Source organism: Arachis duranensis, chromosome 1, assembly GCF_000817695.3.
Source record: "Arachis duranensis cultivar V14167 chromosome 1, aradu.V14167.gnm2.J7QH, whole genome shotgun sequence".
Classification (NCBI taxonomy): Eukaryota; Viridiplantae; Streptophyta; class Magnoliopsida; order Fabales; family Fabaceae; genus Arachis; species Arachis duranensis.
In genome coordinates, this window is record NC_029772.3 from 12,866,945 (window position 1) to 12,877,455 (window position 10,511).

General features: G+C 36.8%; 1 protein-coding gene across 4 annotated transcripts; it reads left to right on the top strand.

Moving 5' to 3' along the window:
- Positions 1–261: 261 nt before the first annotated feature.
- Positions 262–7,707, top strand: LOC107479235 (ankyrin repeat domain-containing protein EMB506, chloroplastic). Of its 4 annotated transcripts, none has more exons than XM_052260533.1 (10): positions 262–648; positions 1,878–1,949; positions 2,197–2,351; positions 3,767–4,177; positions 4,650–4,729; positions 4,810–4,912; positions 4,989–5,083; positions 5,174–5,272; positions 5,367–5,465; positions 7,077–7,707. In XM_052260533.1, the coding sequence occupies exons 4-10, from the start codon at positions 3,778–3,780 to the stop codon at positions 7,179–7,181; spliced, it is 981 nt and encodes a 326-aa protein (XP_052116493.1). In that variant the 5' UTR covers positions 262–648; positions 1,878–1,949; positions 2,197–2,351; positions 3,767–3,777; the 3' UTR covers positions 7,182–7,707. The 4 variants fall into 4 exon arrangements, with proteins under 4 accessions (XP_052116493.1, XP_052116494.1, XP_052116492.1 ...); XM_052260534.1 differs by having other exon boundaries at positions 2,201–2,351; XM_052260532.1 differs by lacking the exon at positions 2,197–2,351.
- The last annotated feature ends 2,804 nt before the right edge of the window (positions 7,708–10,511 follow it).

Sequence of the window (10,511 nt, forward strand, 5' to 3'; positions counted from 1 at the left end):
ACAGACACGATAACACAGCAAAGTGTCCGTACTTCATAGATAAGAACGCTATTCTCTCTAATGTCTTGGAAACCGAGTCAGACCAACCGGTTCGATCGGACTAATTGAAAATTGGTCACTTAACCAATTTGATTAAGGTATAAAAGCGCCTTGTAAAAACCGGTCAGAGAACTGACCGTCGGGATCGGCCGGGTTTTTTCATGGTCTCCGGTTCGGTGCATCAATGGAAAACGACGGAAGAAGAACGAAGAAATACCCATCCCCTTTCTCTCACTCTCTGAAACCTAATCCTAAGCCCAGCCAGCCACCGTCACCGTCCCTCATCGCCGAACTCTTCTCCTCCAGTATAGGGTGCTGGCGGGACAAAGCGTGGGTGCCGTCTCACTCTTCTCATCGCAGAACTCTTCGTAGTTCTCATCGCTCCTCTTCTCGTCGCCGTCGCACGAGGACGCGTTATCCGGTGGCGTCGCCGTCGCGAAGGTTGATTGGTCAGTCATCGTCTTTTCGAGCGCTCTCTCTCTGTGTGTCTGAGGCCAGCATCCCTCCTCGAGCATTCTGTTGCTCTCTGTCCGAGCTCACTTCCCCTTCTCCGTTGCCGTCACTTCCCATTCCTCCATCGCTGTCACTTGCCTTCCTCCTTCACCGCCAGTAAGCACTGCTGCTTCAATTTATTTTTGCTTGTTTTGTATTTTGTTTGGTTTTCCGATTTCTGATTGAGTTTGTTAATTTTGGCTTATTTTGAGTTACTGAATTTCTGAGTTTGTAAGCCTCCATCCCTCCACTGCTTCTTCAGTTTCATTTTTGGGAGTTAATTGCTGTCTTTCTAGGTTAATTGTTGTTTTCAGAGTTAATTTTCTTCGTTGTTCATTGTTATTAACAGGGCTGGATTGTTGTTATTTTGTTAATTATTGATAATTTTCTGAGTTATTTTTGTGCTATTGTTCTAATTCTGAGTTAATTTATTAGTTGTTGGCTTGTTCGTGAGTAAAATTAGTTAAACTTAAAAACTTGTTTGTTATTGTTGTTTCTTCTGGTGGCGGATAAGTGTTATCCTTTATGTGCTTCACTGCATTGTTAAGTTTTGTTATATTGATTCTGATTTCTGAGTTGGTTACTGAATTTTCTGATTCTGACTTGTTGATGGTGCTTTGCTTGGAATGAGTGTGTCCATATGTAATTGAGATACTTGTGCTCTTCAATTGGATCCGGCTCTGATTGATGCGGGAAGAAGAGTTTTCAGTTGAAATCCCGGATGAGAAAACTGATAAGCTTGTTTGCTGCGCCAATGTTGCAAAATACATAGCCTCATCTAAAGCCAACCAGAAAATTGTTGAAAAGCCCTGAAATTTCACTCTGTTAATTTCTTGGGGATGTGGCATTCTAAGTTATATGAACCAGTGTTAAGTTTGCTTAGTAGCATATATGACTTAATGTTAGTTTCCTTAATAGTGTACTTTATATGGTAATGCCTTAATTAGTCTGAAGAATACCAAATAATTGATCTTAGCTAATATTGAACACTGTGTTAGTTTACTTTATGATGATTATGATTTGTGATCAGGAGCATATATGTGCATTTTGATTTTTTTTAATTATAAACTTTGATGTTTGAAGTTGTTTGTGAACTTCTAATGATAAATTATAGATAATTTATTATGTAAAATTGTGAAATTTTGAATTTTATTAGTTTACAATTCATTGAATTTAAATATTTGAAATTATATAAAATTTTTAATAATTTTATTTTATATTTAATTAAACCCGTTGAACTCCTGTTGAACTACTAAACCATTAAACCAGTCACTTCACCGGTTCATTGACGGGTTCGGTTCTCACAACCTTGATTCTCTCTCACTCTTGTTCTCTCTGCTTTCTAGCTTTTGCTTGAGGAAGCACTAACGGATTCCGGCCACAGCATTGCCGGAGGTGGTCCTCTTCCTCCGCTCTTGGTTCGTCTTCCAACTTTTATCATTTTGTTCGATAAATGTTTTATCTTTTTTTCTTTTCTGTGTTCATTGTATTTTCTTCTTCTGATTGATGAATCGCTCCTTCTTCTTCTTAACCTTTGTTAAAGTTTTAATTTTACCCTTGAAGTTTAAACTGTTTCAATTTCATTTGCGCAATCCTTCAAATTGATTCTTGAGTCCTCTATATGATACACATTTCTAGTTTCTATGGCAACTAATGGCAATATAGGCAGACTATTAAGCACTGGTGGGATTCTACGCTGCGTGATATTCTTGGAGTTCAAGAATGCATATCTAAGCTAAGCAGGATTTTACATGAATTAAAAGATATTATGGATGGGTTCAAAAGAAGACACGTGTATGCATAACATGTTTATGATGTTGGTAGGATTTGTTCTCTGTACTTTCTTGAATCATGTGTAGCTATAGAAGAGTAGTTCTTTTATGCTAAAATTTAAAATATTTTCCAATTAATATGGTATTTTAAATATGCTTCTTGTGCATTTCTTGATAATTGAAGTTTGTATCGTCAGTGAACTATATAATTGATCAGTGACAACTGTTGAGTGAAAGAAATAAAGTGAAAGGCATATGAAACTTTCTCCAAATCCTAAATTTACTGAAAAACATATTTCTAAAGTGGAATGAATTTATCAAACTTTACTATGAGATTTCTTAATAGCAACCAACTATCACAACTCACAAGCACATGAATTTTCTTTTCTACATATCCCCAATAGAACTCCTTCAATAGACCGCATATCATTAGTCTTTCAGTTTAGCTCTAACTTTCTGGGCATAAATCTTGGGGCTTCCTTTATTCTCATTTGATAATTAATCTTGAACCCAAACTCAGAGCATCAGGGAGAAAGTCTTTTGTAACTGGTCATGATGCTATGTTATCGATAAGCATAATTCCCATCAAGAAAATCACATAACAAACCTTGAAAGCTATGTTTCCTACCACTACTTGAATTTCCATTTGTTCTGCTCAATGATAAAGTCACTAAATCACTCGGGCTGCATTTGAAAGAGAGACTGTGAGACAGAGACGGGGAGACATAAACTGAGAGACAGAGACTTAAGTTTCTGTATTGTGTTTGGTTTAAAGTGTATAAGACTGAGTTATGTTTTAGTATCCTATTTGGCTTAAAATATATATGGAGAGAGAAGTCCTAATTTGTTTTCAAAAATGGGTAGAATACTAGAATTAGGATTTAAAAAATTAAATGAGTATTTTTTTTAAAAAAGGTGTTATTAAAGTTTTAGTTCCCATCCCCAAAAATTTCAGTTCTCTATGTCCCTAGTTTCTGGAGCTACTGAAGGGACTGAAATTTTGTGTCCTACGATGAAATTTTAGTTCCGGTGTTCGGCTACCAAATATGATATTGAGTCCAGTCTCCCAGTTTTAATCTCGGTCTCTGCAAACAAACGCAGCCTTAGTGACTTGACTAGAAGCAATATCAGAGGCAACAGAGAAGGGCTGTGCACCGCTGCGGCGCTGCCGGAAGAGAAGGAAGGTAAAGGCCCAAAGAGCCTGACATCATTGTTGGGAAGAGTAGCCATAGCAGAAGGAGCTGAATTTCTGGAAAGAAATGGATATAATGAAAAGGGATAAACATGCTTATACATTCAGATAAACAGGCTGGTCCACATATGCTGATGTGGAACAAAATGATGGGAGAGAGCAAGACCTTTTTTTCCCCCTCTGACAGCATCTTAGAAATTCTCTTATGTACATGTATGTATGCAACTTGTTTGATTTGTTTTTGTTTCTGCTGCTTTTTCCTTCTTTTCAGGAAAAACCAAAATGGGCTCTGTGGCTACACCACTTCTGACTATTCAATTTCCTGCTGCTATTACGGAAACCATCAGGAACTCCAAATTGGGTGCAAGTTTCAATAAAATCTGTAGAAGTACAGGAAAAGGAATACTCAGTTTCTCTTTTGCTGGTGGCAACCGCATAGTTGGGGTTAACTTTGCAATCAAAGCAGGCAAAGGAGTATCAAATTTGAAAACTGGGGAACAAGAAGGAACTTGGGAGGAACCAGATATTGACAGTGACAGTGAATCTGATGGTGAAGATGAGGAAGCTGAGGATGAGAACCTTGGATTTGAAAGCGATTGGGAGGAGGAAGAAACAAAGACTTCAGCTACTACTGTTGCAAATATAAAATCAACTGACACAAACGAGGAACATGTTAAGAGAGGTACTCCTTTTTTGATAATTAGGTCCTAGCGTAATGTTAAAAGTTCAACAGTTCACCACAAAGTTGAAAACTATATTTGATTCTAGCCTTTGTTTATAACTTAAAGGGCCAATTTTCTTGTTTCTCTCCTTTTATATATTTACCTTTATACAAATTGTTACCATAAGAACTTTAAGTGTAAGTGTAGTTGACACTGCCTAGTGGAACAAAGTTTTGTTGTTGTTATACATTTTTTTAACCATAAAAAAAGACAAGAAACAAAAATTTATTTTTGTAGCTCATTTTCATGCATGTATTAATTACCGTTTTATGTATCATGTGATTGAATTGGTTTCAAACATTGCTTTATATATTTTCTCCCTCTTTAGTGTATCTACTTGTTTCTTTTAACATGGTTGAGCTTCTACAAGTTCTTAAACATGGAAAATGTCCAACAAAATGTGCCTACAAGTAGATATTCTCATTATTGTAGAGATTGAACAGCTTTTGGACCCAGAAGAAAGAGCAATATTGCAACAGAATGTGACTCCTAACTTGGAAAAAATATCAACTGTAAGTCTGTAACTTTGCATCCTTCTATCCTACTGTGCTCTTTATTTTATACCCTTAAGTTCATCTTATCATAATTTCAGGAAAAATGGATCCCTTTGCACACCCTTGCTCTGTCAATGCAGATGAGTTGCATGGATAAGCTTCTTGAAGATGGTTTTGATATTGATTTCATTAATAAGGCAAGTGTTTTATATATCGTATGAGAATGTCCATCTTTGTATGACATTCCCCTTAACAGGTAATTTGATCAAACAGGAAGGTCTCACTGCACTTCATAAGGCAATTATAGGCAAAAAAGAAGCTGTGATAAGCCATCTTTTAAGGAAAGGTGCAAGTCCTCATGTGAAGGACAAGGTGAGGAAGAAGCTTTCTTCATGCAGCCGTCATCACATGCAAACTGCATTCTGAAGTGTGCTTTTGTGCGTGTATGTTATCTTATGTTAGGTTGGAGCTACTCCACTTCATTATGCAGTTCAAGTTGGTGCCAAGCAAACTGTGAAATTATTAATCAAGTATAACGTCGATGTCAATGTTGCAGATAATGTAAGGTTTTGTTGTTCCCAATCTTGTTTTTATTCATAAAAGACGTTTCTCAATTTTACTAATTTATAAAATAATTACAATCCTAAAATTTCAGGAAGGTTGGACTCCATTGCACGTTGCCATTCAAAGTAGAAACAGAGATATAGCAAAAATTTTGTTAGTCAATGGTGCAGATAAAACAAGGAAGACTAAGGTGATTTTATTGTTCATGACTTTGTTCCTCGACCGAATTCACTTGATTCCTAATATACTCAGAAAAATTCAGTTGGTTTTCAAAGATTCTAAATTTCAGTTTGATCCCTTCTTTTTAGGGATAAAAGAAAAATTATGAATATAGAACAGGATTGGATCCCAAGCCTAGAAAGACGAGGAGGGTTGTTTGGTGTGCGACTGCCAACGTAAAACAATGTCGCATCCCAATATGGCCACGACGCAATGATGTCGTTGAAGCCATGTTGGGTTGTGTTAGGCTTGCAATAGCCAACATAAAACAAGGTCGTATCTCAAAGCATGGACACGACACAATGGCGCGCCTTGATCCATGTAGCTGACCCCATTTAATGGGGAAAGGCTTTGTTAAGTAAGCAAGTATATAACAGGACTTGAGAGGAGATTCTCCTTCCAAAACAAACACAAACAAAAGAAGCAACTTAAGATGAAGCATAGCTTTCCAGTCAGTCAACAAGCTTGGTAAAAGGACAATGAGGCTTACACCAAATAGAGGATAACCGAGATCTTTAATCCTCCCATGTTCTCTGTCTTATGTTATTCTTCTTTTATCCAAAAAACAGAGGTCGTGCCAAATGTCTAACCCTATCCGCATGTCTAGCTTCTTTGAAAAGCTATTGTTGAATGTGCAAGAATTTTGCTCTAACCAAATATTCCAAACAGTAGCATATATGACGCCACAAAAATTTGGCCTCTTTTCTTCTCCGAAAACCAGTAAAACTAATCAATAAGAACTATTCTACCCTTACGGTTTTAGGGAATAGCCATATGTGCCTTAGAACCTGAAAAATGTTTTATTAAGCACTCCAATTTGGTCCCTCATTGTTAATGATGGACTACAAGTTTGCCCGTTAATTTGTCTTTTGGACATCAAATTTGGTCCCAGACTTGGTGCATATATTTGCATTGTTTGATATTGGAGAATCTTAGATGTCCAGTTTAGTTTCACATGTAAAATTACACACCAAGTCCAATGAAATTTCCACTCTATTTCTATCTTATAACAGAATATATCCTATGAATAAGCTTTAGTATGCTGTATACTTACACCACTCGATAACTTTCTATGAACAGTAAATGTTATTCTATCCAACCATATTAATGAAAAATTTCAATACATAAATCGTGTATTAAATTTCATAAAATTTAGTAATAATTTGATTCAGTTTTTTTTTTTTTTCATTTTTCGTTATGCATGATTATGAAGATTATATCACTTTACTCAATGGTTGAATTGATAAAATTCAATATCCATAAGTTATTGATTGGAGCTATGTGTACAAGACTTTGACTATTTGTGTTAATCCTTTTGGGCTATATGCAGTACACTGGAATTAATTATTAACTTATATCAGTTTTAAACTGTAGGATTTTAGTATCAAGATATTACTGCTACAGGGTAGAATTTAGTGAAGCTAGCTGCTTCTCTTATTAAGTTATTGAGACACTTGATTTGGCATTTCTTTAATACTGACAAATGTGCTGAAAGCATATATCAACCCTTAATGTATGTGCACGCTCGTGTGTGTGTGGTTCTTTTATTTATTCATTTATTTTTTCATTGCTTATGCTTCAGAATGGAAAGACAGCACTGGATCTATGCTTATGTTATGGAAAAGATTTCAAATCTTATGAGCTTGCTCAAGTAGTGAAGGTAGTTCCAGCTGACAGTGCTCTATGATGCGCGAGACGCAGTCAATCAGAATGTGATCGCGATTGAAGTTTGAGTTGCGACATATCTTCTCTTAATAACACTTAAAAATCATAGCATTCCACCATCTTTGGAGGTCCTAGATCTCTCGACCTTGTTCATGAGAGTCTCGATGAAACCTTACTAAATTGATGATTTTTGGAATATATTTGGAGCATAGCTCTAGTTGACAAAATGGTGCTGTTGCGATGCTGTCGAAAGCGAAAACCACCACATTATGCAGAGATTGAAGTGCAGATCCAGAGTTCCGAGAGAAAATTACCGAATTATCTAAGATGAGCTGTTCAAGTTCAAGCCACATTGATCTTTCTACTGGATAATTGTTTCAACTAATACTGGGCGGGGGTGAATTTTTTACTATTAATTCTAGCAACTAAAGGTTAAGTTTCTGTTCATGTAAGTATTGCCTTATTGGTAGATTGGTTATAAACTTCAAATGGGAAATTCATATTTGATTAATGATTTAATTGATTTGTTACTATGTTTTATTTGTTCAGATTTCTCGAGCTTTTTTAATTTTACTTGAAGTATTGGTATGCCTGGCAGCATATACATACACAATACAGATATTTTCACACTTATTCTGTTATTCACTTTATAGTGTCATTAATTGTAGCTGATAAATATAATTTGAGCAATTTTGTTTAGCCTTTGAAGGATTCGTTCTTATTGGCCAACTAAAGATATGTAATGCTTAAATCACTTGGTCCCTTGATTAAAAGATCGAGAGATCTTATCTTCTTGATGTTCTTATGAGGAAAGTCACAAAGTGGTTTCTGAAGTTGTATTCAAGACTCAAATTGATTTTGAAGTTAATAGTTATTTATTTTTATCCCTAAAGTTATACGTTGGGACCAAAGTTATCCTTCTAACACCTTTTGTTCATGAGGCGTCACTGAAAAGTTGATTTGGACTAGTTTCTGATATGCTGACAAAGGTAATGGATAGTTGATGTGGCTATAAAAACTTTTTGATGGCAATTTGGTCCCTAAACAAAATTTAAAAATCCTAATCCGCAAATTAGGGTTACTATATCCAAAATTTCTCTTGTCATGTGTTCTCGTGGATTGTCTTCTTCATCTCCAAGTTGAAATGATGATGGGTAGCGCGAGTAACGTGGTTGGGAGCTCGAACAACCCACACTTCAATGTAGGGGTGTAAGTTACCGAACCGAACCGAAAATTACTGCAAACCGAACCAAAAATTACAATAACCGATTTGAAAACCGAAAAAATCGGTTTTTTTTTGTTTTTTTTTTTGACAAAATCGATCGGTTCGGTTTGGTTTTCGGTTGGCTCGATAGAAACCGAACCGAACCAAACCAAACCGAACATATGCATCCATTTCAATGTTTTAACCATTTTAATCTTTAACCTAACAATAAAAATCTCCAATCCCTAACCATTTTAATGTTTTACTCTTATTATTTTAGTTTATTGACTATTTTGAACCTCTAATTATTATGATTCATATTTTGCTCATTAGAAATTAAAAACCGAAAAAACCGACCGAACCAAACTGCCGTTGGTTCGGTTCGGTTCGGTTGTTGTAAAAGTAGCAAACCGAATGGTTGTGTGTCTGTAGGAACCGAATATATCGGTTCGGTTGGTTTTTGGTCCAAAATCGAACCAAACCGAACCGATAACACCCCTACTTCAATGGAAGTGTTGTTAGGAGAACCACCAGAAATAGGGAGTCGCGTTTGCCAGATTGGTGTGGATGCATGTTGCGACCGATTTTGCGATGGTCAGGACTGATACTAATCCAGGGAAGCCCTTCTTTGGTTGCCAAAACTACAATGTAAGTAGTTGTTCTTATTTGTTGTGTTTCTGGATAAAATCTTGTCTCATTCACTTCGAATTCTTTTTGGGTATAGATTGTGGGTAAGAGGTGGTGTAGATTGTTTCTGTGATCAGATAAAATTCAGGAAGAAGATGTGACAACAATTAAAGGCAAAGTAGGTCTTGACAACGAAGAATGGAAGATGAATGAGATGGGGCTGTGTTGTTTGTATGCATGTTTTCGGATATTGTAGCTATTTTGTTTGTGAAGTAGGATAGACAATCTGGGCAATTGTATCTTGTTAAAAACAAATGAGAGGTACATATACACATTATATTCCTGTAACTGTAAATATTTCTGGTTTGCAAAGAAATATAAATGAACAGTGTTTGGGATTAGTCTTGCATATTAGGGGACAAAATAAAACCAAATTAAATACAAGTCAATTCAAGAAAGTTATAATTCATATTCATAATGTCGAAGACACATCTAAACAAGGCAATATAGAGCCAGAACAATAGTCATGAAGTATATCAAAGTTGTCAAAATATAAACCTCATATATCCCCAATATTAGGATTCTAATTAAGAAAGTATACAAATGAAATAACTTAATCAAAACAGATAGACAAAGACACAGTTATCCCTAAACATAATAATCTAAGTCATCATTTTTTGGTTCTGGGTGGCTTGAATCCATGAATAGACACAAATCTCATGAAGTTGGCAAGCTTTGATACAGTTTCCTATGTTGCACCTTGTATGGGGTTAGGTAGATTAGTGCTTGTTGATGGGGTGCTGACAGACAATGTGCTGGCAGGTGGAGTGCTTGCAGGTGGGGTGCTGATAGGCGATGCACTGGTTGGTTGGGTGGAGGCAGGTGTGATGCTTGTTAATGGAGTGCTTCTGATTTCGGAGAATTTTCTTTAGGAGGGAGCTTGGTTAGCCGAACAGGAGGGAGTTAAACCTATGTATCTGTTCCGAGGGTTAGCGGCCGGAGCTGGCGTATCCGACTCGTAGGACTGAAAGTGCTGCTGATCCTTCGTCCCCGAAGGGTGGGGGGTACCTGCAAGGGACTCCGATGCTTAAGTTAGCAAGGGTATTAAGCAGGTATTGAGTAGAATCAGAGTATGAGTTATACCTGAGTGCTCCAGTGTATTTATAATGGTGTAGAGCGACCTTTTTAGATAAGATAAGTTAGTTATCTTATCTTATCTTATCTTCAAGGGAACCGCCCTTCTCTTGTAGGCTTGGGCTGCTTTAGGATCTGGGGCGTGCTCCTCTATTTGGGCCCTTTGTTTGGGCTTTCTCGTGACTTGGCCGAGCTCTTTGAGAAGAGGTCGGATTGATCTGACCTGAAGAGGTCGGTCGCTTTGTCTGTAGAACATCCCGGGTCCGACATTTCGAACCAGGGTATGAACAGGTACTTACAAGGGACTCCGATGCTTAAGTTAGCAAGGGTATTAAGCAGGTATTGAGTAGAATTAGAGTATGAGTTATACCTGGGTGCTCTAGCATA